This window comes from Mustela nigripes, chromosome 11 (genome assembly GCF_022355385.1).
Source record: "Mustela nigripes isolate SB6536 chromosome 11, MUSNIG.SB6536, whole genome shotgun sequence".
Taxonomy (NCBI): Eukaryota; Metazoa; Chordata; class Mammalia; order Carnivora; family Mustelidae; genus Mustela; species Mustela nigripes.
Window position 1 is genome coordinate 1,771,320 of NC_081567.1, and position 25,526 is coordinate 1,796,845.

Here is a 25,526-nt window from a genome sequence, read left to right on the forward strand (position 1 = left end):
CCGCCGCCGCTGGGCTGGGATTCGAGGAAATTTGCTCGGGGCGGGGCGCGGTGAGGGAGAGCGCTGAAGGTGGAATTTAATACAGGTGCTTTCTCGGTGGAAACACGTGTCCCTGCCCGTTGCTCCGAGGGCTCAGCTCCTCCTCAATATTAATCACCGCTGCCTTAGACGGAGCGCTCGGGTGCACCCAGGCGCCGCCCCCTCTTCTTGGCACGCACCACCCCAGGGGGAGGACGACGGGCACGGGGAGGGGCAGTGCCCGGCGAGGAAGTGAGGACGTCTCCTGCGCGACTGCGGAGCCCGAAGTCCCCGTGCCAGAACCCCGGTCACCGCGCCGAGGGCGCGCCCTTCCGCGTGCCAGACGCCCCGTGCGGCCCCCGCCGGCTCTGGCCAGCCTGGTTTCCCCTTCGGGGCCACCGGGGCGAGAGGGGCCGAAAGCCCCACGCCCCTCGGCCGCCTGCGGGGGACGACCTGGGCGGGGCGGGGCATGCACGTGCTCACAGGGGGCGGGGGCGACGGCGCCCGCCGGGCGGTTCCCAGACCCCCGCGGCGGCCCCACGTGGGCGCTGCGAGTCTCGGGGGTGGAGGGGCGGCCCGCTTGAGGCCCCGCCCCAGGGCCTGGTAGCCAGTGAGCGCGCGGAAGGGGCGGGGATTAGCAGGGGACCATGCCCACCGGGGGCGGAGTCCGGCGGGGGAACTTTAAAAGCGCCGGGCGCGGGCAGTGGACAGCTGAACGCGCCGCGGGAGCCCAGAGACTCGGCGCTGGTGTGCGGAGCAGGACAGGGCGCACCGGGCAGGGCGCGCCGGGGGCCGCCACCTCACCATGCTCAAGCGCTGCGGCCGACGCCTGCTGCTGGCGCTGGCGGGCGCGCTGCTCGCCTGTCTGCTGGTTCTCACAGCCGACCCGCCGCCGCCCCCTGTGCCCGCCGAGCGCGGCCGGCGCGCGCTGCGCAGCTTGGCGGGCCCCGCGGGGGCGGCCCCGGCACCCGGGCTGGAGGCGGCGGTGGCGCCCGCTGCGCTCGCCCGCGAGGTGCATAGTCTGTCCGAGTACTTCAGCCTGCTGACCCGCGCGCGCAGAGACGCGGGCCCACCGCCCGGGGGCGCCCCCCGCCCCGCCGACGGCCAGCCGCATGCCCCGGCCGAGACGCTGGCGCCCCACGACGTCTTCATCGCGGTCAAGACCACTAGAAAGTTTCACCGCGCGCGCCTCGACCTACTGCTGGAGACCTGGATCTCGCGCCACAAGGAGATGGTGAGCCCCCACGGCCTCGGCGGGGTAGGGGGGGTGCCGTCTTGTGCTGCGGGTGGCGGTATCAGATGGGCGCCAGGCTGCACCTCTGTCCAGCTACGAGGAAAATCTAAGGGTAGCGACGCCAGTCCATCCCTTTCCAGCCGGGTCTGCTTGATGCGGCCACTCTTCCCATTAATTTGTGGAAGTGTCAGAGGAGGACCCGAGCCCATCCAACTTCCAGAGCCCTGGATGGTGTGCGTTGACCAGCTGCTGTTGCTTTGGTTGGTGTTGGAGTTCTCCGTGATGTTTCTCCCCCCCCCCCCCCGCCCCCAACTATTGGAGTGCCTTACTAAGGAAGGTGCTGTTGTCCCCAAACCTCCCCCCAAGGCAGATTCTTGGCGGGACATCCACCTGGGGCCCTGAGGAGGAAGACTCTTCCCTGAGTGTTGGAGTGGGGGGTTAGAACCCCCAGCATAGGGCTGTCCCCTCCCTCATCTGAGTCTTTGCCATGGGATGGGGGACAAGTCATTGTCAAAGAGAATTTGGAGTTGGGGTGTGTGTTGTTGAATCCTGGAGAATCCGTCTCCAAAGAGCGCTGGATTTTGGGGGTCTGTGTCCCCACAGCATGGGAGTCTTCAGAGCCTGGAATCTTGTGCTCACTGCACCCTAGTTGAACACTGCCTTCCTACACATAATGAAGACACACCCCACTTTGAAAATCTCCCTGGAGGCTGCAGCAGAACAGTTGGGTTGGGGCGGGATGGGGCAGTGTGCGCCCTGCCACGGGAGGGGCAGCGGGGGAACAGCCCTGGGCTGGGAGATTCAAGGGAGTAAGTGGGACTTTGTGGTGAAGCTGAGAGACCCTTGGCCGGGGTGAGGGTTCAGAAAGTCCTCACACCTCTTCCTCACTGTTTAAACCTCACGGCCTGGGATCTGGTGGTGTGGATGAGCCCTGTTTTGGGGTAGGGTTCTGGTGAGGTCATGATGGGGCTGGGGGGTGGGGAAGGGTTCTCTCTGGTTCCTGTATGGGGAGAGGGCCCTGGGAGCCCCGTGGCAGCTTCCTGGGAAAGCAGCATCCCCTTTCCCAGGGGCTCAGCGGGCCAGCGGGAGGGGGCGGCGGGGGCCATGGGTTTTGTTTGGCCGCGGGGCCGTTAGGATTCCCAGCACCCAGCGGCTCTCACGCCGGCCGCTTGGGCAAGGTAACAAAGCCCCTTTCTCCAACGGAGAAAGGCGTCCGGCCTCTTGTGCACAGCTATGCGCTCCATGGGAACCGCCACTGGCGTGCTGACCACTCAGGTTGCCTGGTGATGAGGGGGCCGACGGGCCCCCCCATCCCTGACTGACAGCCCTTGTGGGGCACCAGGCTGGAGCCCGGCACCCTGCCCCCCAGGACTCTGCCTCCCTGCCCGGTGACCTTTGGCAGCATTCAGCTCCTGCTGGGCCACCACCAGCTCTGAGCACCTCTCATCTTGGATTTGGGGGGCATTCTCCAGCAGAAGGGATGTGGTCCAGGGGTCTTGGGTACCAGTCCCAGCCGAGGTGGATAATCCTGGGCAGACCTGAGGACTTTCTGACCCCTGGTGTCTTCATCTCTGGCCAGGGACCAGCAAAACCTGGAGGTGGAGGGAATGAGCCCAGCAGTTACGCAGGGTCGGGGTGGGGTCTGTCATTCCCCTGGGCCCCGAGGTCCCTGTTGAAGGGCCACTCAGATTTCCTTCTTGCTGGCTAAACCCACCCAGGAGAGGCTGCGTCTGCCCCGGGCATCAGCTCATGTGTCACAGCAAGCCAGAGCCCTGCACATCGTGTTGGGGGGAGGGGGTCCCTGAAACTATCCCGACCAAGAGCCCTCCTCTCCCAGTCCTGTGCGTGGTGATTCAGACCCAGTCTGATGGAGGAGGAGATGCAGAGGAGTCAGGGCTTTGGTGGGGGAAATCCAGAAAGACTGTGCAAGCTGAGAGTGGGCATCTGACCCACGTGGAGGTTCGGGGGACTTCCTGGAGGAGGTGCCATTTGAGCTAGACTGACAGTACTGACATGGGGCATGTGTTAGAAACTTCCAGCAATTAAGGTGATGATGGGGAGGAGGGAAGGCAGGGGCGGGGGTTGGTCAACAGGGTCCACACTGTGACAGTACTTAAAGTCCAGGATGAGGGGCTGGACCTTTGGCCTTCCCCCACCCCTCCCAGGAGCAGGCCAGGCTGCTGCGGCTGCCACCACAGTGGCCACAATTGCTGGGGGAGAGCTTGGCATCCTGTGTTTCTTCGAATCGCAGCTCCAGGAACAATGCCGCTTCCTGTGGGTGTCCCCCCACACCCCCGCCCGCTCTGGGCCAGCCCTGCCGCCCTTGCTGCCCTGTTCTTCCTCCTCCAGCCTCATCGTTGGGGAAGTGGGGAGGAGGCTGTGGTGGTGGGAGGGTGGGAGCGGGAGGGGTTTCAGGCCCCGGAAGGTGCTTGGGTCTAGACTAGCACCACGTCTGCCGCAGGGTATGACCACAGGCTGGAGGCCGCCCCTCTCTGGTCCCCAGTGTCCTCACTGTCCACTCAGGTAGTAATGGTGCCCGTCTCTCAGGGCTGTTAGGGAGACCAAAGAAGGGAGGGGGTCTCAGTGCTTTGCTCTGGGTACAGATGAGTTTTTGTGATGCCCATTCGACAGAGGGGGATACCGAGGCCCTGAACCACCAGGCAGCCTGTCGCCTCCTCTGCTGGTTGCTCTAATAAGGGAGGCCAGGCACTCTGTACCCTCACAGCCCCACCCTGCCTCGCACTCCTCTCCAGGCGGCCCGCCTGGCTCTTCCCCTAGCCGAACAAAGGTGACTTTAATCTCCATAGCCTTGGGCTGGGTTTTTAGGGCACCACCAAAGCGCGGGAGAACAGGCCCCGCTTGATCTCATTAAGAAAGCATTTTCCTTTTAATCCAGCGACGGCAGTGGCGCGTCTGCACTGGCCGGCCTCTGCCTCCCACAGCATTCCTGGGCTGCGAGGCTGAGGAGTGGGTGGGGGGCTGGGTGCGAGTCCGTGCGTGCGGGCTGCCTTGGGGTGCCTGCAGGGTTCTGGAAGGAGGGGGTGCGTGTATGGAGAGGGTGTCCACGGGGCCTGTTCCTTCTCCATGCTAAGCCTGTGATCAGCAGCTTATGGCTTCACCTGCGTGTGTGCTCCGGTCTGGGGTCAGGATGGCCAAGGAGCCAGGGCTGCCTGAAGGAGGGTGGGGACCCCAGGTGGGTCTCCCCGGTTCCCGGGTATGAACTGTGCTCTGGGCTTGCACGTGCTGGATCCTCCCTTGGACCCGTAAAAGGAAATTGAGGTCTGGTGGGCATGGATGTGGGTGGGGGGTCTCCTGCTGCCTGTGCTCAGAGTACCCGCCCCCCACCAGGCCCCAGGGTTTGCATTCAGCCTTGCCTGGGTGCGCTGGGTGGCACGCGCTGGGCGGGCCAGGCAGAGGAAGGAACATTCCTCCCCGTGTGCTGACGGGCCCAGGCGGGCGCCGGCAGCTCCTGGCCCCGCCCCGCATCCCCCCCAACCACTTCCTCAGAGCGATCCTGGCAGGGGTGGCCCTGTGCTGGCACAGGTAGAACCTTGATGTGGCCTTGGGCAAGGACTGTCTGCCCACCTGGATTTCCTTGCCTGAGCAGTGGCGGGCGGGGGGGGGGGGGGTGGTGCTGGGCCTCAGGGGGGCTGGGGCATCTGCAGTTTCCCGCCTCAACCCTCCTGCCAGTTGGAGCCTCCTGAGAACAGCGGTGCTTTCTTAGGCTCAGACAAGGTGACCTGGCCGGCCTACTGGTCACAGTACCGGGGGCATGGGGGCCCAGCTCTGAGGGCTGCAGTGCTGTGGCCCCACCCCTGCCCAGCGGACCCTTCGCCTGGCCCGGCCCAGTTAACCAGGCCAGCTGTATGGTAATGGGCCGCAAGGCCACTCCTGCTTAACGCGGCCGAGTTAAGGCCAGCCCGGCGTCCCTCACTGCGTGGCCTGAGACAAAGCCGGCGGACAATGCCTGGTGATTCATCCTCCCTCCGGGCCCTTTGTCCGCTGGGGCTTGGCAGCCGCCCAGCAGAGGCCTTTGTCCCTGACTGATTGAGACTTGGCTTCCCAAAGCCGACCTCCTCCGTCTGCCCCCCCACCCCCACGGCCTTCTGCCCCCTCCCACAGGCTGCGCGCTATGTCAATAAGGGTGTGTGCCCTGCCAGGGGCGCGGGGCGCCAGGAGCCGGTTACCTGGCGGGTGGGCGGGGCGCCCCACCTGGCTCGTGCCGGCACAGCCGCCAGGCGACCTTGGGCCCAGCTGTCGATGGCAGGGTAGGGCCTGCAGGAGTTCTGCCCACTTCTGCTTAGGCTGGGCACTTGAGACCCACTCTGTGTACCTGGGGAAATTGAGGCCCACGAAAGGGTGGAGAGTGGGCATGACTGAGTTGGAGTTCCTGAAGCCCCAGAGTGCCTGGCTCTGCACCCCCTCGGTGGCCTCGGGACTGGGGGACAGAGAGCTGCCTGTTTAAGGCCACGTTTCTCCTTCCAGACGTTCATTTTCACCGACGGGGATGATGAAGCCCTGGCCAGGCGCACGGGTGAGCCCTGGACTTGGGGAGGTCGGGGTGGGGAGGGCTCCACTCCTGGGAAGAACTGTCCCCTCCCCAGTCCCCTGCAGAGAGGTCTTGGAGGCCACGGGCCAGAGAAGGCCCTTTACTCAACCGGTTTGCTCATGCCCCGCCCCGCCACTGGGGGGGGGCACCCAATTCTCATGCAAATGAAGTCCTTTCAGCTCCCAGGGCCCTTTGAGCTGATGTGGCGGCAACAGGTGGCCGGTGCTGGGAAAAAGCCGCCTGAATGGGCAGGGGCGGGCCGGGGTTGCCCTGGAGGGGGTTGGGCTGGGGGGGTGCGCTGCTGTGATCACTAGGCCGTGGGCCCTGGGCCGGGGAGGGGGGCAGCGGGAGGAGGCCGCTGCAGGGCACAGCTCGGACCCAGGGCGCCCTGGGACAGTGGTCTGCTCCACCCTGCTCTGCTCTCACGGGCCAGCTCAGACCCGCTCACAGCCCCTCCCTTGCTCCCAGGCCACGTGGTCAATACCAACTGCTCAGCTGCCCACAGCCGCCAGGCGCTGTCCTGCAAGATGGCCGTGGAGTTCGACCACTTCATCGAATCAGGGAGGAAGTGAGTGCGGCCAGAGGAGCGCGCCCCCTCCCCTGGGGGTCCCCTCCCCCGCAGCCTCCCACCCTTGACGCCCTGGCCCTCTCTGCAGGTGGTTCTGCCACGTGGACGACGACAACTACGTCAACGTGAGGGCTCTGCTGCGGCTGCTGGCCAGCTACCCGCACACGCAGGACGTGTACATCGGCAAGCCCAGTCTGGACAGGCCTATCCAGGCCACGGAGAGGGTCAGCGAGAACAAGATGGTGCGTGCTCTGCCCTCAGGGGCCCGAGCCAGGTGGGCAGGGCGCCGAAGGGGTCCCCAGGACCTCGGGCGAGGGTCTCACTGTGCTCCACTCCCGCAGCGCCCCGTCCACTTCTGGTTTGCCACCGGCGGGGCTGGCTTCTGCATCAGCCGTGGGCTGGCCCTGAAGATGAGCCCATGGGCCAGGTGAGTGCCCTGGGGCCCCTGCCCAGCAACGGGTGTCCCCAGCCTCCCATGCCCAGGTGGGCTGAGTCACGGTGTTTCCCCCCCCACACACCTGTACCTCCACCTCTGCTGGCTTCCCACCTGCCAGGTGCCAGACCCAGCTACCATCCGGCAGGGGCAGGATTCCTTTCTGTGCAGGCTGGGTAACCCTAGCTCTAAATTATCAGGCCAGTTCAGAGGAGGGCGCTGTGCAGGGGCTCTGGGAGGGTCGGAGCCGCTGCAGGCCGGCCTGTTGGTGTTCTGGTCCCCTCCCCTCCGAAGATTGTGCTCCTTCATCCCAGGCGGGGTTCTGCCTGTCTGTGGCTGCATCCAAGTGAGCTCCCTGTGGGCCGCCAGCGCCACCCTTGCTCATCTGTCGGGCCCTCTCCCCCTGCAGCAGGGGCCACTTCATGAGCACAGCCGAGCGGATCCGCCTGCCGGATGACTGCACCATCGGCTACATCGTGGAGGCCCTGCTGGGCGTGCCGCTCATCCGCAGCGGGCTCTTCCACTCCCACCTGGAGAACCTGCAGCAGGTGCCCGCCTCTGAGCTCCACGAGCAGGTGCGCCTCCTGGGCCGCAGGGAACCAAGTGGAGTTGGGGGAGGGGGAGAGGGGAGTCACTGTTTTAAACCGGGAAGTCAGGAAGGGCCCCACTGTTGGCTGTCCCTCAGACACCCAACCCCACCAGCGGGACCCTGCTCCAATCCTGGGGGTCACACCTACTCTGTGCCATTTGGGGCCTCTCTTGGCCCCAGCTGGTGACTCCACTAGCCTTTGCTGAAGCCCCTACCCTAGACTTCATTCCTGGGTTCTGCAGAACAGGTGGGTTGTACCACACACGCCCAGCCCCACGAAGCCCGAAGCCCGGGACTGAGGCCTTCCTTCCTGGTCTGGGGAGGGCGGAAGGCAAGGCTGTCCCCTTGCACAGAGCCCCATAGAAAGCCATGGACAGAGCTGGGGGTATGGGGGCCTCTCCTGGTCTCACCTGCCCAACCCTCCCCCCCCAGGTGACCCTCAGCTATGGCATGTTTGAGAGTAAGCGGAATGCCATCCACATGAAGGGGCCATTCTCGGTGGAGGCTGACCCATCCAGGTGAGGAAGCAGGCCCAGAGAGAGGCTGGGCCTGACATCGGGTCCCCCAAGGGTCTGCTGGGGCCAGAGGGGTGCTGTGGAGAGGGGTCTGCTGGGGCAGGTCTGCTGGGGTCAGGAGGTTGCCCTAGGTTTGGGGTTCTGCTGGGGCCAGTCTGCTGGGTCCGGTCTGTTGGGGCTGGTCTGCTTGGGCCAGGGGGATGCCCTGGGTGGGAGCATCTGGTGGGGTCGGGGGATGCCCTGGGTTGGGGTCTCTGGTGGGCCTGCTAGGGCCAGAGGGGTGCCCTGGGGGGTCTGCTGGCGCTGGGGGTTGCGCTGGGGCCGGAGGAGTGCGTTGCGGGGTCTGCTGGGGTGAGGGGGATGCTCTGGGTGGGGGCATCTCGTGGGGCCAAGGGGGGGTGCCGTGGGGGTCTGAAGATGGGGGCTCCGCACCTCCTCCCCACACAGACCCACCCCCTCCTCTGTCCCCACAGGTTCCGCTCCATCCACTGCCACCTGTACCCAGACACACCCTGGTGTCCCCACACCGCCGTCTTCTAGCAGCCATGGTTGAAACCCCGTCCTCGGGCGCCCCTGGTATCCAAAGGGCCCGGGGACCCGTGTAGAGCCGCCCTGGCCTTGGCATTCGAGACTCCCCCAGGGCTGTGCCTGCGTGTGCGCACCGCGTGCAGTCCGCAGAGCAGGCTGCTGGGCAGTTCCGCTCTGCTGAGGAGCAGGCGATCGTGCTGCTTGTCTGCTCCGCGGGGCCGCCGCCTCCTGAGCCCCATCCCAGCAGGATGGGCAGCAGAGGTCACCCTGCAGGCAGTTTTATTATTGCGGGGTCTCTGGGCAGCATGGGGTCAGGGGCTGCTCTGCCGGGATAGGCAGGTGCCTTTCCCTTCCTGTTCGTTGCAGGCTGGGGGCTGGGGGACCCTGTCTCTGGAGATCCCGGCCCCCCCCACCTCCAAACCCCCAGCACAGCTGAGCCACACTCAGTGCACAGAAAGAAGCTGGGTTTAGGAGGAGTGGCCCGAGTCCCCTGTTCCTGCTGGCTCTGGACTCCGAGGGACAGCAGACAGCACCTGCGTCCTGCCAGCACCACCTCTGGCCCCCATGAAGTCCCTAGTGGCCGTGGGGTGAGGGGAGTAGGGGCTCCCCTCCTGACCGTCCTGGGTGGGTAGTCTTCCCAGTCCTCATGGTTTCTTTGTCTCCCCGTGTTGGGAAGACAGAGCTGAGCATTTCATCTCTCGAAGCAGAGAGAATGTCGCCCATAGTGGGCGTGTCTGTAAATATTTGTGACAGTAATTTTTTACTGTGCTTTTTTTTCATAAGGGGGTGGGTAAAAGGGTATTTTTGTCTGTTTTTCGGGGGGGGGGGTGGGGCAGGGCGGGTGTTATTTTATCTTTTCTGTGGATCAGAAAAAGCAGAAGCCAAACTTGAGATAATCTTTGTTGTTCAAAGCGGTGGAAAGGCCTAGCCCCCCGGCGTATTTATGTGTCCCTGCGTGCAGACTGCCCGTGCCCCGTCCTGCACGTTACCTGTCTCCCACAGGCCCGGTGTGGCCCACCGGGCCCGTGGCGTGTGTTTTGTCTTCTGTTTTTCTTTCTGCAAAGACAGAGCTTGGAAAGCGACGGATAATGGAAAAGTTCTCAGGGAATTGAAGTGTGGTTGCCATGGTGACGTCCTTTGCTGTGAATAAAGGTGCTCTTTGGGGCAACCCCCTGGGGTCCTGATCTTGCTGGAAGTTGGGTCTGAGAAAGCAGGTCTGCCCTAAGGGGCTCCCAGGGGCCTGGAGGCCTGTGTGTGCTCCTGTGGGGGAAGGAAAGGAGGGGGTCTAAAGAACAGCTTGCAGGAGCCTGAGAGGCATGGCAGGTTGCAGGGCACCGTGGAGGGGAGGGGGGGGGTGGCTGGATCCACAGGTCTCCCCAGAGGAGCAGTCCGCCTGTGCAGACCCAGGCTTCCCCGCAGGAGGGACAGGGGCTCGCCGTCGCCCAGCCTGATCTGGCTTCAGCCCCATCACAAACCCACAAGAGGCCATATTCTTGTCCCATGATGCAGATGGCAAAACTAAGGCTCAAGAGCCAGTGACAGCCAAGGTCAGTGACCTGGGCTGGGGCGGGGGGTGATCAAGCGCTCAAACTCAGGCCTGGTGGTCTTGGATCCTGGCCTCCCCTTGTGCCAGGGACCCCACACTCTCCTCCATGAAGGGGCTGCATGGCTGGACCGGTCCCAGAGCTGGGCCCCCAGAAGGCTGGGCAAGGATTCACACTGACCTTGTCTTCTGTCTGCTCCTCCATGCCGCTTCCTCCTCGAATGCAGCCTTGGTGGGCGGCAGGGGTGGGCAGGAGCTGCTGCCGCCTCAGCTGGGGACGTCCCTCAACGCCACCATCTGGGGTGGGGGCAGCTGTGTTCCTTCTTCCTCACGCGGTGCCCGCTCTCCTCCTGGCCTCCTGGCTCCCAGGGCCATGCACGCTGGCCGCTCTGCTCCACGATGAGCCTTCTCAGCATGTCGGAATAAAGACAGGCGCTCGCCAAGGGCCTCCTTCCCCCACCCCTGACCTGTCAGGGACGTAATGCCAGTTCCATGCCCACGAGCTCCTTGCTCACATACTCAGCACCCCCGGATGCAGCGTGGAGTCAGGGATGCCCCCCGCCCCTTGCTGGTAGCTCCTTGGGCCTGGGGCAACTGGATGGGGCCTGACCCCACACCTTGGCCTTGTGCAGCCCTGAGTCAGCAGAGTGGTTTGCAGAAGGGCTGGGAGGGAGCAGCTGCCCGGGGGATGTGGGCAGTGACTGGCAATGACTGGGACGGGGTTGGGAGGTGGTGAAGGAGGAGCCCTCAGCGGTCTCAGCCCGATCCCTGTCCGGAGGGCACCCCATCGGCACCACATCTCAGCTGACGGGGCAGAGGTCATCCTCGCTGACATGTTGGGTTAAGGGAGCTGCTGGGGTGGGGGTGGGGGGTGCCAGCCACCTGCAGGCAGAGACCAGCGTCACCCGGGGTGGTCAGAGGAGCCTTCTGGCCTCGCTCCAGGGTAGACCCAGGGCCCCAGCCTCCCTGCAGAGCTGGTGGCCCTGAGGCACACAACGTGGCTTGGCAGCCCTCACAGGGACAGGTGGAGGCTGCCCCAGAGCTGGGGATGTATGTACGTGGTCAGCACCACTGGTCCAGACTGTCCCCTGTGGGGAGGAGGCACTGGGCCCTCGGAGGAGTCGTGACCTTCATCAGAGAATGGCATAAATGAGCCCCTAGGGCTCTGGACCTGGGAGGTGTCCCAGAGTGGCAACAAGCACCAGGGGCCCTTCCCTCTTCCCAAGGAGAAGGCCAGGGAGGTCAGTTCCTCCTCAGAAGGGGAAGCAGGTCCAGGAGGGCCTTCCGGGAACTGGGCAGCCTGATTCCTCCTAACTGCTGCCCTCAGCGGGGTGAGGAAGGGGCCCTCCCCTAAGATGAGTCACAGCAGAAGCACTGACCTCTCTTTGCCCCCAGAGCAGGACTGAGGATTGTCCTGCCCCTGCCTGCCCTCCCCCTGGGCTAGTGGCTGGGCTAGTGGGCTGCCCAGCCCCTCCCAAACTGCCCATTGTCTGTGGGCTTTCCAGAGAAGGAGTAACACAGCAACATGGGGGCTGCTGGGAGCCCCCCGCCCCGTGCTGCCTGGTGGCTGAATGCAGAGCCAGGTTCAGGAGGGACTGAGGGGGGCGGGGTGTGTTGTGTGTGTCCTCCCTGCTCAGTTTAAACACACCTCCCTCCACCTGGGGCTATCCCAGCCGTCTGACTTCCCCCGGACCCCAGATGGGTTTCTGGAGCAGCAGCCCGAAAGGAAGGCTTGACAGAGCCGGTGGGGGAGGCTGCGGTCTGGGTCTCAGCACAGCCCTGGGCAAACTGCAGCCGTGGGATGGCCCCGGGATGCCTGGAAGCCTGGGAGGGAGGAGGACAGCAGGGGACTGGGTCACCACAACCCTTCTGTGACCTGGCCCAGACTACCTGCAGGCAACCGGGGCTTGTCCGAGGGCTCCCTTCCCTCTGGGCGTTTCAGCCCGTCCTGCCCCAGCTGGACCCAGACTGAGGGGGTAGGGGGATGACCAGGGCCCGCCCCATCTTTTTGTCAGACCAACTGGACTATACTGCTGCTGCCCAGGCCCAGAATGTTCTTAGAGGTGACCCCCCCTGCCAGAGCCCCTTCTGAGCCCAGCACTTGGTCCATCACTAGGAGGAATCTAGGGGCCTGGGGGGCTCCTGTCAGCTCCCTCGAGGTGCTCGAGGTCATGTCAGCATAGAGTTGGGAGCTTAGGGCTGGGGCTGCTCTGCCCCCACATTCCCCCTACTGGCCCTGCACAGGCTTCTGGAACCACCCCTACTCAGGTGCAATCCAGCTGGGTCCTAGGGAGAGCTGGTGGTTTCTTGCCCTGCCCAAACTGACCTTCCCCAGGACCCACCCGCATCCTGGGGCAAGCCCCATTCCTGCCCTCCAATGTTCACATCAGGAACCTGAAAATTCTTACCAGTATGTGGTTCACATAACCCATGTAAGGTCAAGAGGCAAACTCTTGCCGTGGGCAGCAAGGCTGCCATCCCACGTGCTGATGCGGGGCTGGCCTGTGCATGTCCTCATGGCCTGTCCTGGTGGGATCGTTGGGTCCGCCACTCAGCAGAGCCACAGTGAGCCCCAGACCAGCAGCACTTCCATCAGGGGAACTGCTGGGAAGGCAGAATGTTCTGAGCTCCAGGCCAGGTTCCCCCGCCATCTCCCGTCCTCTGAGGACCCAGCGCCCCCTGCTGGACATCCGTCTGCCTTGCTCCTGAAAATGCTCTTTGCACCACTGGACGCACCCTCCTCCTCCCTGACCTCCCAGGGTTGGGATCACAGCACCTGCTTCCCCTCCCCTCGAGGGGTTATGGAGGGCCCCTCCTCCCGGGGTCTGTTGGCTCCTGGCTCACAGGCGCTGTCACCTGGCTCTTGCATCCACTTCTGGTCTTTGCTGTCTGTGATCCTTCCTACACCTTTGGCCTCCTTGGCCCCAGCCCTGCCTCCTTGGTCCCCACTGCATAGTCAGTCCCCAGATGTTGCCTGCCCCGTGACCCCACTCTGCCTCCACCTCCCTCCCTCCCATTTCCTGACTCTGCTGGACCCCCCAGCCCCCTCACACCTCACGGGCTCGCCCTCCCCTGCTTGAAGTCCCAGGTCCAGTCAGGCCCGTGAACTCACTTTCACCTCCCTTGGTTCCTCATCCTCTCTCAGTCAAGCCTCTGGTCTCTGACCTCCTGCACCTGCCCTCTGCACCTGGTCAGCTGGACAGAAACACTGCCCTCCGGGGAGTCTCATCCTGAGTTCCAGATGGAGCCTCGGGCCCTTGGGGAGTCTCCTGTCCCCACTTTGTCCCTGCTCTCTGGCTCTCCCACAGCCCCGGGGCAGGGGGCTGCACTTTCTCTGCCCCCAGCCCCCACCACTTCCTCCGGCCTCCATAACTCCTGAGACAACCCCCACCTATGGCTGCCCAAATGCTCGGACCACTAGGCCAGCAGGGGGGTCACGCTCCTGTCTATGGCAGCCCCCACCCCCACTGTGACCTGAGTCCCACCCTTCTTGGTCTCAGGAACACCACTGTTGGTCCCAGACACTCTTGTCCAAAGACATCTTAGGCTCAACATGTCTAAAAGCGGACCACTGACCCCCTGATCCCAAACCTGCTCCCTCCCCAGCTGCCAATCTCCATTTATGACGACAGACCCTCCCACCCCCCATGGCCACAGGCAAACCCCACACCCTCACACAGGGTGCCAGGAAGCGCTGATGGCATTTCTTCCAGAACCCGGGACTCACCACTCCTCGGCTGGCCAGCACCGTGCCTGGGCTGCCCTTAGCTCTAGCCTGCACCATGGCCCAGGCCCCCTATCTGCTCTCCTGCTTCTGCCCTGGCTCCCTTCCCGACTCACCAGCTAGGGCCATCCTGCTAAAAACGAAGGTGAGGGGCTGTCAGTCCGCTCAGAGGCCCCACGGTTCCCGCCTCTCACAGAGCCAGTCTCCCAGGCCTTACGAGACCCACAGGCCCTTTGGGATCCTTAGTCCTCTGCTTCCTCTCAGACCACTCTTCTCTGCTGTCCACTCCAGCGACCCTCGCTTCCTTGTGTGAACACACCAGGCATGTATCTGCCTCAGGACCTTTGCACTGGCTGTTTTCTCTACCCAGATATCAAAACCTGCTTCCCTCGTGGGCCAAAAGTGTAACCCCCGAAGATGTTCACATCTTCACCTCCCCAACCGATGAATAGGTAACCTTCATGGCAAAGGGGACTTGTAGATGTGAGTAAATGAAGAACCTCAAGACAGGAAGATTATTACCCTGGACTATCCAGGTTGGTCCAGTGCAATCACGGAGGTTCTTAGGAGAGTGAGGTGGGAAGGTCAGGAAGATGGAGGGGCTGTGAACCAAGGAATGGGGCCACTTCTAGAACTAGGATGTCACTGTGCCCTCCCTGACAGGGAAATTGAGGTCCAAGAAGGGTGGGGAGTGCTTGGGTTCTTTCCCTCCTGGGGCTCTCCTGCCTTTTGGGTTCCTTGGTCCCAGGTCCCCAGTTCACTCTCCTTACTACCTGGCACCCTAGAAGCCTCCGATGTCTCCACCCCTCGGCACTCAGCGTCCGCTCTTCAGGGCTGACCAGTTCTGGGACCCCTGCCTCCGGAGCCGGACAGGTCAGGGGCTGGAGACCCGGGGCCGTGGGTGTGCCCTCTAGCCCAGAGAGCCCCTTCCCAACCCCTGCGCTCACAGCAACGCCGCCGGAGCCTCGTGCCTTCCACGGGGCCCTGCAGGGGCCTCGGCCACCTGGGCCCCGGGCGTGGGAGACCCAGGCTTTCCTGGTCAAAGGGCGCGTCCTCCCAGTCCTCCCAGTTCCGCGGGGCTCCGATCCCCCTGTGAGGGAAGTGAGCTCACCAGCAACCCTCCAGAGCTCCGCGCGGGATCATGCGGCGCCTTCCAGAGTCCATTCCTCAGATGAGGACAAGAATGACAGCTAACCTTAAAAATAAAGCAGCCGGTTTTCCCAGCGGCGAAGGGAACTCGCTGGGGTGGACGCCGCAACAAGGACCCACACCTGAGGCGGAACAGCAAACACGCCAAGAGGCGGAGCCTGCTTATATAGGGCGGGGCGGGGGGGGGCCTGTCCCCGACGGGAGCCCATTGGAGGACACCCGAGAGGCGGCTTCTCATTGGCTGGGCTGCTGCAGGGCGAGTAGACACCTGGGTCCTCGCTTTGGGTGGGCAACTGGGTGCGAGGTTGGTTGCGGGCGGGGCCCTGCCGGCCTCCCAGCGCACTCCGGGTCTCCTTCCCTCCTTTCCCCGCCACCATCCCACCTGGGGAGGCCAGTGACTGGAGGTGCACCCACAGCGGGGGCCCAGGACACGCTCCTCCCCGGCACCTGACGTTGCTCCGACCTGGCTGCCTCCAACACCCCTGCCCAGGGCCAGGCCTATCCGCTCCGCAGGCGACCGAAGGGTACTCCGCACGGGCATCCCCCGCCGCTCCAGGGCACGTCCAGACCGCAAAGAGAGGCCTTTAGAATCTCAAGACGACTGCTCTGGCCCATCCAGCAACCCAACCACCCCCACCCCGGGACTCTCTGGTAGGTTCCCCCCTTCTAACCCCATTCCCCTCTGGCGAACTGGGCCTCCCCACCACCTTAGGGGGTCTCTCAGCTACCCAGCACGCGACCACACTGTCCCCAGGACCTGGCAGGAGCCAAATCAAGGCAGGAAAAGAGCCGTTTTTTAAAATGTGTTTATTTTAAAACATGAAACTCAAGCTGAATAGAAACCACAGAAATTACATTGACGAGATTTTTAGTTATCTGCCAAGAAAATAAAGCCCCAAAGAAACAAAAATCAAACCCCAAACCCAGTTAAAAGACAAACAAAAAATAAAAATAAAAAACACAGCGACAGCACATACGGCCATGGCCCTAGGGAGGTTGGAGGAAGATGCTGGAGGAAGATGCCGAGTGGTTCGGACCTCAGTTCCCCCTTCCCGCTTAGGGCCCTAAATCACACGGTGGGGGTGGGGTGCAAGGGCCAGGAGGGGACCTGGGAGGCTGAGGGTCTTAACAAAATTTTATCGAGTGGCATGTTGTGTGTAAGGAAGTGGTACAGCGCACAACCATTTTGGTCAAAAAAGCCCCAGAGAAGGTGCTGGCCCCTGCAACCGCCCCCCAACTGGAGCCCAGGGAGGCTACCTGCCGGCCTCCCACGGGGGGCTGGGCAGGGGTCCGGGCTAGGGAGAGAATGGTGCTTGGGCTGGAATTGCATAGTGAGATGGGGTGGGCGGACACGGCAGAGGGTCCTGTGGGCCAGACGTCCCAGTTGGACCCCGCCAGTTTGCCCAGCCTATGGGGGCGCGGGAGCCAACTGGACCCTGTGGGGCTTCAAGACCCTGGGGGCGCCTCCCCCCCCACCTCCCCCGCAGGTGTTGCAGGGCCTGTGGGGACCAAGGCTGGGAAGGGATGGGGAGAGGTCACTGGGATGGGGACTGGTTAGGAAGGGGACCCTGAAAACTCAGAACAGAAAGAAAACCAATGGCAAGACCTGCTCCCCTCCACAGACTGAGGCCGGGGTCCGAACCCCTTTTGATGATTCTCCTTTTCCTTTATTCAACCTCGGTGAGGAGAAGGAAGTGGATGAAGTCACAGACGGGGCAGGCACACACGCACACGACGCACGGGGGAGCTCCCCGGACGGCCGAGGTCCACAGCCTGTCCGGGCAGCGCCCGCCTCCATGCTATGTACATTCACATTGTGGGCGGCCTCCGGGGGCCGCGGTCAGCCGTTGTGCTTCTGAGCAGGGGCCGAGCACACAGCAGGCACCCAGGCAGGATGGCCGGGGCCTTCCTCCTGACGCTGGGCCGGCAATGCTCTCACCGCTGGAGGAGCCCAGAGGAAAAACTGGGCCAGTCTGCAGTGGAGGCCCGGAGCGACGGCCAGGTGGGGCCTGGAGCACAGCGGCCCTGCAGTGAGGTTTGGGCCGGGCCCATAGGCTCAGATGCAAGGCTCAGGGCCCCAGACCCACCTGGGGCACCCTGTGTTTGCCTGCTCACTCCCCTCCTTTCACGGGGCAGAGGCAGCCTGGCCCCCAGTCCACCCGCCCTTTTGGTCCCAAGATACCAGCACAGAGAAAGGATTATGGAGGAAAGGCGGGTGGCATGTCCCCAGACCTGTCCCAGGGAAGGACACTGACCCGGCTCTGGAAGGGAGAGCCCACATGCCAGTAAGCAGCTTGGCCAGCTGCCTGCCTCCCACTGCAGGACCCTGGCCCGGGCCGGACACACAGGCCAGAGCCTCTCTGTCTCAGGTTGGCTGGGCCAGGGCTGAGACTGGCGGGGTGGCTTCCCATCCTGAGTGGGGGGAGGCACACCTTCCACGGCAGGAAACACAGCACACATTGTACACTAAAGCCAAAGCACCTTAGGGGAAGCCTTGTTCCCACTTCACAGGTAGGGAGACTGAGTCTGCACTAGACCTCAGTCCTACAGCCCAAGGGACACTCGTTCCCGAGGACACAGTTGTCCTGGGGCAGCACCTGCCCAGGGACGGCTTTCCAGGCTCTCAGGCTGCCTGTCCATCTACAGCCCTTCCCCAGCAGCACCCCAAGAAGAAACGGCTACTCTAGCCCAACTCCCAGCCGGCTATCCTAGGCCTCATCTCTGGCCTGGACTCGGGGTGACACTTGCTGGCTCTAGGTTGACCAGAGGTGCACACAGAGGCTGGGTGAGGTTAGTGGTTAGTCCCAAGGTGGGGGCAGCAGGGGCCGAGGGCACATTCACAGCCACAGCTCGGGTCCAGTCCCAAGGCCGGGCCTGGGACGCTGCTCCTGGACAGAGAGGGAACCGAGAAGGGGGTGTGCTGCTCGGCCGGCAGCCCCGCCTGCCCTAGGATGACAAATGTGGTTAGTGCAAAAATGAACCAGACAAGCTGCCGAGTCTTGGGGCAGGGGAGGGGGTTTGGCACCAAGAAGGTGGCCAGGACTGGGCGAGCAGCCTGGGCTCGGCGTGGCACCTGCCATCCTCTGGCCACTGCAGAGGGCTGGGCTCCCCAAGCAGGGTGGGTGCTGGGGGAGAGAGTGGGGCTGGCGGGAGGCTTCTGGCAACTGGCAGGAGGGGCCTACGGTCGGGTGGAGAGGAGGAGGAACTGCCTGGGAGAACACGCCGAGGCCCCTCCAGCCGCCGGCTCAGAGGGAGCCCAGAGTGGGCACCGCATGGCCTGTGAACGAAAGAAGGGACACACGGAAGCCTGGAGGGCACAGCAGAAGCATCAGAGCTGCAGGAGGGAAAGAGCAGGCTGGGGCGCGAGCCGAGGAGAAGATGGGGGTCCACGGGTTGGCCTGGTGCAGAGTTAGCGTCAGGACACAGCACCGAGTCCGGCCCAGAGCCGGGCTCCGTGAAACCCCCTCCTCAGAGGCAGAGGGGCATGGGGGCGGGGCTGGAAGGCCCCGTGTCGGTGGCGCAGCTCCCGTGTCCAGGTGTGTCTCCGCGCCCCTGCGGGAAGGGGAGGGGAGGGGCGAGCGGCCGTGCGGCGGGTCCGGCGGGTGGTGCGGGTGGACGCAGCAGTGCTGGCACGGGGAGGAGCAGGCGATTGGCACGTGTGCGGTGGGCCGGCCGGGGCTGTCTAGTGGCCGCTGCCGCTGGAGTCGGGGCGAGGCTGGCTGGTGGCGAGGTATTTGGCTCTCATGCTGGAGGTGTACTGGAGGGAGACAAGGTGGGGAGAGGGGTCAGCGGGGCGCTGGCACAGCGGCGTGGGCCTTGGCGAGCTGAGCAAGAAGCACTGCTGCGGGCAGGATGGGACGGGTGGTGGTGCGGCGGCAGGGCCCCGGCAGAGGGCTCCAGAGTGGCCGGCGGGCTCCATGAGCAGAGGGCCAGCCTCCGTGCCCCAGGCTCAGGATGGGGACCAGCCGGCCTCCTCTTCCGGTGATGGGAGTGCGCTCAGGCATCTGGGCACCCAGCCAGGCAGAACCCTGCCCCAACAAAGGGCCAGCGTTGTGAGGCCGCCCAGCTGCACCCCACATGCCCAGGACCTCCATGCCACACGCAGGCTGCCCTTAAGGGCCTGGCTTGGGGGCCGTGCGGAGGCCTCCTCCCCCAGCGGGATCCTGATCGAGGAGCCAGGAGGAGAGCATCGTGCAAAGGCAGAGTCAGGCTGGGTTCGAGAAAGGGTCAGGGGGTTCCCCGATGGCCCACAGCCCCCGGAACCAGGAGACCCCACAGCCACTCTGCCCCATCACCTCGGGGAAAGGGGGACCCTGAAAGTTGCACAGGCCCCTCGAGCTGGGGGATGCTGTTGCCTGCTTGGGCTGGGAACAAAGCGTGGGCTCCTCCCAGCTCCTGGACACTGGAACGGAAGCAGCTGGGGGCACGGTGAGGAGGGCACGGACGGCACATCCTCTCTGCCCTCATCCAACCCAAAGCATGAGGTGCTCAGCGCACACGTGTGCGCCAGTGCCCTCGCGCTGCACACATGTGCAGGAGGAGTGTGCTACAGCCGCAGGCCTGAGGGGATGTGGGCAAAGACCCAGGCATGTGCCAAGTGTCACCAGAGGTGGGGACAGCGGCAGGCTGACCCCATACCTGAGGCCCCACACCAGTGTCCCCGACCAGGAGGGTCACTATTCTCGGGCCCTGATAGCCCTCCTGGAGCTCCTGGGGGAAAAGAATGTTGTGAGCGCCGGGTCAGCCACTACACTGGGAGGGAGGCGCCGTGGGCACCTGGGAGCCATGTCATCGCCCGGACATGCAGCAGGGGGCGGGGCAGCACCCCAGCCCCTGAAGGAGCCCAAGCACGCACAGGCGGATGTGGGGGGACGGCTTGTCTGCGTGCATCTGTGTGTGCTTCCGAACATGCGGGGAGATGCCTCCAGGGCTGGGCCCGCTGGCCAGGATGGCATGAGTGCACAGAGCCGGGCACCAGGGCCGGCGCACCCTCGGGCCTGCGGAGATGGTCTCCTTGCTGGAAGGGGCAAGATGGGATCGCCTGCAGCTGGGCTGGGGGTGGGGGGGGGCACTGCCCTGGATGGGAGCGTCGTGGGCCCAAGGCCAGCACGAGGTCGCCGGCTGGGCCAGGGAACGGACAAGTTCGTCGTGGCCCAGAGCTGGCCCAGCGGGGGCTGAGCAGAGACCCAGGCCGGAGGCCGGCCCTGGCACGGGGGCAGCCGTGAGCGGAGAGCATGAGGCACGGAGGCGTGACAGGCAGGCGGTGCAGGCCACCTGGGGCAGGTCAGTACCTGTCACTCTGAGGGCACGGCCACCACAGCGTTCGGCCACTATCCATGGGCTTAAACTGCCAGCCTGTGTGGCTGCCAGAGTCCAGGGCCGCCAGATAGCGCTAGGAGGGCCCAGGGTGGGAGGGATAGAGGGGGGGGAGAGACAGAGAGAGAGAGAGAGAGAGGGTGGCCTGAATGCCAGGCTGTGGGGGGGCCGGAGTGGAAGGCCACTGGAAAGGGCTGCTGGGGCATGATGGGTGGCTTGTATGCCACAAAGACTCTGATCCGGGCCATGGGCACCCCAAGGCCACTACACAGGCACGCTTCTCAAGGCGGGTGGCCTTCAGCTTTTCTGGCCCTGTTCTTTGCAGGCCATCACCTCCAGGAAGGCCACCAGGGCCCCTTTCAGTTGGCAAGCTCCTTCTCTTTGGCACCAAACCGCCCTGTCCCCTTTCTTTTCTGTCTCATCCCGGAGCACAGAGGGGACACTGGCTGGAAAAGCCAGAGGCTGGGTCCTATTCTGAGCTCAGGAAGTCAATGAAAGAAATGAAAGTGGACCAGACGGGGAAAAGAGAAGCCAGGACCTCTTGAAGCCAAGCTGACCCACTAGGCAGGTGGCCCCAGCCCACTTGGGCCCCAACATACCTCCAGGCCAGCCTGGGGGCCCACTCGGCACTGTCTCCTCAGACCAGACGCCCACCAGAGAGCCCTCCCCCCAGCACTGGAGGCGCACAGCCCTCCCCGGCACCACCCCGTGCCCCTAAGACTTACTGAGGGCGGGGGAGACTCACGCCCGATGAGGGGGGTGTTCTCACAGCGAGGGTTCTGGAAGTTGGCATTCTGGCTCCTGCAGTGTGAGGAGAGGGGGTCGTGAGCGACGTCCTCGGCAGGCCCAGGGCTCATCCAAGGCCGCCCCGGGGCAGACCCAGTGCCCACCCTGCTCGACCCTGGACCTTCTTCTCACCAGCCTACATGCGGCGCACTGGCAGAGTAGCTGAGAGCTCTGCACGGCCCTAGGTGGCCCACCCCTGCCCGGAGGGGCCCCTCACTACGAGGCTGGCCCCTGGCCTCACCCAGGCAGCCCCACACCCTCCCTACAGCCTCTCTCTGAGCGAGTGGCCTCACTGCGGCCACCACCCAGGCTTGCCGGGACCACCCCGCCAGAAGCCAGGGCAGCTCCTGCTCCAGCCCCTGCCCCTCTGTCTAGCTTCTCACTGCGGCGGGCGCGCCGGGGTCTGCCTCCCCCCGCCCCCGCTCCAGCGCGGCTCACATGTACTCGGTGACCGGCGCGTTGCTGACGGTGTGCGCCGCAGCCGGGAGGCTGGTCTCGCTGCCGTAGCTGCTCCCGCAGCTGTACAGGCTGGGCATGTGCACGCGGTATAGGCTGTCGTGCGTCTGCCTCGGCCCGGGCGCCGCCTCCTCCTCCCCATCCTCATCGGGGCCCCTGCAGGGAGGGACACCCAGTGCTTGTCACAGCCCGGCCCAGGGCAGCCGGCCAGGGACCCTGGGCGGGTCCGCTCAGAGGCAGACACACGTCGTGCGGATCCTGGCGTGCTCGCCCACGGCCCACGGCACCGTGACGTGCTACCTCGGTCGCGTCCTCTTGAGACGGGGGAGCCACGGATGCCGACCCTCCGCCTGTACACAGGGATGCTGTCTGCCTTCAGGGGGTGGGGCAGGGTCCCTCCTCGCAGGGCGGAGAGAGCTGAGGCCTGGAAGTGGGGGTGCCCTCTCCTGGCCCTGCAGGCCCCAGCCTGCACCTTTGGGTGGCCTGAGCCCGATGCTCCCGCTCTGCTGTGCTCTGGCCTTCTGTCCGCTCTGTTCAGGCTGCTGCGGGGTGAGGCAAGGGAGCCGGGGGCCAGGCCTTGGGCACGCGCAGCTCTCTTCACGTCCTGCCTGCTCCGGATCAGACTACCCGCGGCCAGGCTACCTGGTGGTGAGGGCACAGGTCGGCCAAGCCGGGGCTCCTGTCCCTCCTCCCGAGTGCCAGCTCTGTGACTCTGCGCAGAGGGCCTCCCCTCTGGGCCCCTTGCAGTGAGATAAGCAGGACTGGGTAGCAGCCGGCTGGGCGGCAACGACCAGCCAAGCCCCGGGCTAAGCCCTTACACGCAGCGGTTCACCGAGGGGCCTGCCGACCCCAAGACGGGTGTCTCTCACGACCCCCATTTCACAGTTAGGGAGACGGGAGACCCAGAGTTGTGAAGCGACTTGCCCACAATCACCTAATAAGCAATAATCTGAAACCCAGGCCATGTGGTTCCAGGTCTGTTCTCTTAGCCACTTCCCTAGGGCTGCCACCTTTTTTATTACCACTGCCACCATCACTGCCAGATTCCTCACTGACACCACCACTGTCACCGTCCTCAGGACCGTCATCATCACCGTCATCACCATCACCACCCTCACTGCCAACGGCAGCATCGCCAGTGCAGAACCCCAGACAGAGGGAAGAGATCTGAGCTGAGGTCCTTGTCATCTGATCTGGGCCACCAAGAAGCAGCCACAGCCCAGTGGGAGGGGAGGTGGGAGTCTGAGAGATGAAGTGTCAGGCCCCAAGCAAGGGAAGGGGCTCGGCTCCTCCCTGCACCTCAATGCAGAACTGACCAGGGAGACTGAGGCAGGAGCTGCCAGGACCCCCACTTCAAAGACAAGGACAGAACAGCCCCACAGGAAGTAGCTGCCATCCTGGTCATCCAGCTGAAGAGGCCACGGAGGCCACAGCTGCCCAGGGCCCTCCCTGTGGAAGCTCCACGTCCCCATAGCTGGACAGCTGCCGTCTCCATGCACGAGCCCTGCACACATGCCCCGAGGGGCGGGGAGACAGATGGGACACCCTGAGGCCGGCCGGTCAGAGGTGCAGAGGCGCGTGGGGCATGGAGCCGGCGCCGGCGGGCAGGACAGCTGGCTCCACCTGTCTGCCCTGGACTTGCACGTGCCCTGGGCCGGGAGCTCCTCTAGACTCGGTTTGCCATCCGGGAAATGGGGCTGCTCGCCGCGGACATGCTAGCCTGTGAGCACCGCAGCAGCTTACAGAGAGTCAGCCGGGGAGGAGGCCGTCTGCTGCTGTCTCGGGGGAGGACAGCGGTGTCCAGAAGGCACATCCCGACAACATCCCGCCAGCGGTGTGGCCGGGGGCGAGCACTGAGCCCCTCACCTTTTCTGCTGCCAGGTGTGGGGGACGCTACAGACGATGGAGCTGAACATGAGAGCCGTGACGAAGGAGAAGAGCGCCAGGTAGATGAGGCCCTCCACGCCGTCGTAGCAGAAGCCCGTCAGGGCCTGCACGTAGTCCTGGGGCCAGACAGCATGGGGACAGCACGGCCCACAGAGACCGAAGAGAGACAGGGAAGGCAGGGTGAGAGGGGACGCGCGGAGCTGCAGCCCAGCCCACGGCTCGCCGCCTGACAGCCCCCCAGCTCCAGCCTGGACTTCGGGCCCCCCACCCATGGGTACGCGCCCATTCTCCAAGTCCCCCCCCCCCCGCAGCTGCACCCCCTGCCCCCCAACCCCCCAGCTGCACTTCCAGGTGCACTCTCTGCCCCCCAGCTGTACCCTCTGCCAGCCCCCCAGCAGCACCCCTGCCCCCAGCTGCCGCGCCCTGGCTCCGGAGGCCGGTTCTCACCAGATGCAGGCTGCGGCAGTCCACCAGGGCAGTGAGGTGCTGTAGGTTCACCTCTGTGCCGTTCAGCACCTCCTGGACACGGAGCAAGGGGTCCTAGGCGGGGACACATAGCACACAAGGTCAGTACCATGGTCGGCTGGGGGGGCCTGAGCCAGGCATAGGTCCTCTGGGAGCCCTCGGGGTGCCTGTCCACCATACCCTGCCATTGAGACAGCCCTTGACCCCGTGGTCTTGACCCAAGCCCTGAGGACCTTCAGCTTCTAGAAACGAGGGCCAGAGTCTGTGTCCTGGCCCCAAAGGGACTGCTGAGGACAGAAGCATACTGGGGTAAGTGGGACCCATGAACGCCTGTCAACACAGGAGAGACAGCAAATGCCCACGTAGCTCCTGATGGGGACCTGGTTCTCTGGAAGAACCTTACTTTCAGGAACAGTTAAGGAGAAAATTTTCATGCTATTTTAAGTGATGAAACATTATTTGAACACTCTGTATAGAGCAAGCCTGGTCCCGTAGTGTGTGTCTGCCCCTCTGTGTGTACACGGGCATGGGCACCTCTGCCCACATCCTGTCCATGGGCAGACGACCCGACAGAAACCCTCCAGGGTGGACAGGGTGCCTCTAGACCAACCAGAGGGCCCGATACAGCCTTCCGTGGCGCACGTCCCAAGAGCGCCCAGCAATTCTGAAGCGGATCTCCAGACAACAAGACTCGCCATTCGGGGCTGAATAGTCACCCCCTGCCCCAAATTCCTATGTTGCATTCCTGACCCTAAACACCTCGGAACGGGGGCTGTATTTGTCGGTGGGGTCTTTCAAGAGGTAATTAAGGCAAGCGGAGGTCACGAGACGGGGGCTCCAATCCCATGGGAGTGGGGTCCTGTAAGAGGAGGGGGTCGGGGCACACACAGGCAGAGGAGGACGACTGCAGGAGGACACGGGGCGAACACGGGGTCTACACACCACGGAGAGAGGCCTCGGAAGACGCCTGCCCAGACCATACCTGGTGTTGATGACCTTGACTTCTAGCCTCTGGCGGGTGAGGGAGCGCATCTTGGCTGTCTCAGGCCCCCCGGGGTTCGGAGCTCCCCAGTGGGACCCCAGCTACCTACCCACTCACTCACAAAATACCCAGATGATGCCCCGGCCCGAACAAAAGTAAGAAGCAACTGCAATAGTGTGTCTCTATGTGCATCTTTTCCTTAAGTTTTGCAGCTTGTTACAGAAGTCTGAGCCCAGCTGTGTGCACACATGTGCCCCAGCCCCCGCCTCGCTCTGCAGTGGGGTGCACACGGGCAGGACGTCTGTGGGCTGACCCCTCTCCGCCGCCCCCAGGCTGACCCCCGGGGACGCTAGACTTCGTCAGGAGCGTGGTAACAGACATGTGGACAGAATGCTCAGGACCCAGAACACTGCGAGGGAAAAGCCGCCACCTCCCCCCCCGGCCCCCCCACAGTTCCCAGAACACCTCCAAGGGCCGGGGGCGGGCCTTCCTTTGTTCCCACATCTGTCCCCATTTTCCCTTTTCGTGTTTTTTTTTTTTTTTAAATTCAAAGAGTTGGTATTACTTTTAAGATAAAGAGCTACATTATTTTTAAAAACCTAGCCCAAACCCCCGGGGCCATGACGGGCAGTGAAGGGGAGGAGGGGAAGCGGCGCCCTGCTCACCTTGGTGGCCGGGTACTCCCGGGGGACGGTCTTCAGAAGCTCAGCCACCAGGTCCTGCATCTCCACCAGCGCCTTGTGGCTGCCAGACAGCTTCTGCTCCACAGAGAGGCCCGCTGACT

The 25,526-nt window shown here is 64.1% G+C and overlaps 2 protein-coding genes and 1 long non-coding RNA gene across 6 annotated transcripts in view; 1 reads left to right on the top strand and 2 right to left on the bottom strand.

The window, feature by feature from the left end:
* Positions 1-713: 713 nt before the first annotated feature.
* Positions 714-9,602, top strand: LFNG (LFNG O-fucosylpeptide 3-beta-N-acetylglucosaminyltransferase). Of its 2 annotated transcripts, none has more exons than XM_059414308.1 (8): positions 714-1,252; positions 5,738-5,786; positions 6,270-6,369; positions 6,458-6,611; positions 6,711-6,796; positions 7,215-7,377; positions 7,824-7,909; positions 8,380-9,602. In XM_059414308.1, the coding sequence occupies exons 1-8, from the start codon at positions 824-826 to the stop codon at positions 8,444-8,446; spliced, it is 1,134 nt and encodes a 377-aa protein (XP_059270291.1). In that variant the 5' UTR covers positions 714-823; the 3' UTR covers positions 8,447-9,602. The 2 variants fall into 2 exon arrangements, with proteins under 2 accessions (XP_059270291.1, XP_059270290.1); XM_059414307.1 differs by having other exon boundaries at positions 715-1,252; positions 7,212-7,377.
* Positions 9,603-9,606: 4 nt separating this feature from the next.
* LOC132026437 (uncharacterized) lies at positions 9,607-14,971 on the bottom strand. Of its 3 annotated transcripts, none has more exons than XR_009406907.1 (4): positions 14,813-14,971; positions 12,386-12,578; positions 10,159-10,382; positions 9,607-9,694 (listed from the first exon to the last, which is right to left on the bottom strand). It is a non-coding gene; the product is annotated as an uncharacterized LOC132026437 (long non-coding RNA). The 3 variants fall into 3 exon arrangements; XR_009406908.1 differs by having other exon boundaries at positions 12,386-12,581; XR_009406909.1 differs by lacking the exon at positions 12,386-12,578.
* A 668-nt stretch (positions 14,972-15,639) lies between these two features.
* TTYH3 (tweety family member 3) overlaps positions 15,640-25,526 on the bottom strand; it is a 28,580-nt gene continuing 18,693 nt past the window's right edge. Inside the window, exons 9-14 of the mRNA XM_059414310.1 lie at positions 25,408-25,500; positions 23,743-23,835; positions 23,275-23,411; positions 21,391-21,564; positions 20,892-20,967; positions 15,640-18,607 (exon numbers count right to left, since the gene is read on the bottom strand). Of these exons, the coding sequence (XP_059270293.1) occupies positions 18,533-18,607; positions 20,892-20,967; positions 21,391-21,564; positions 23,275-23,411; positions 23,743-23,835; positions 25,408-25,500 (648 nt within the window). The 3' untranslated portion in view covers positions 15,640-18,532. The remainder of the gene's footprint in view (positions 18,608-20,891; positions 20,968-21,390; positions 21,565-23,274; positions 23,412-23,742; positions 23,836-25,407; positions 25,501-25,526) is intronic.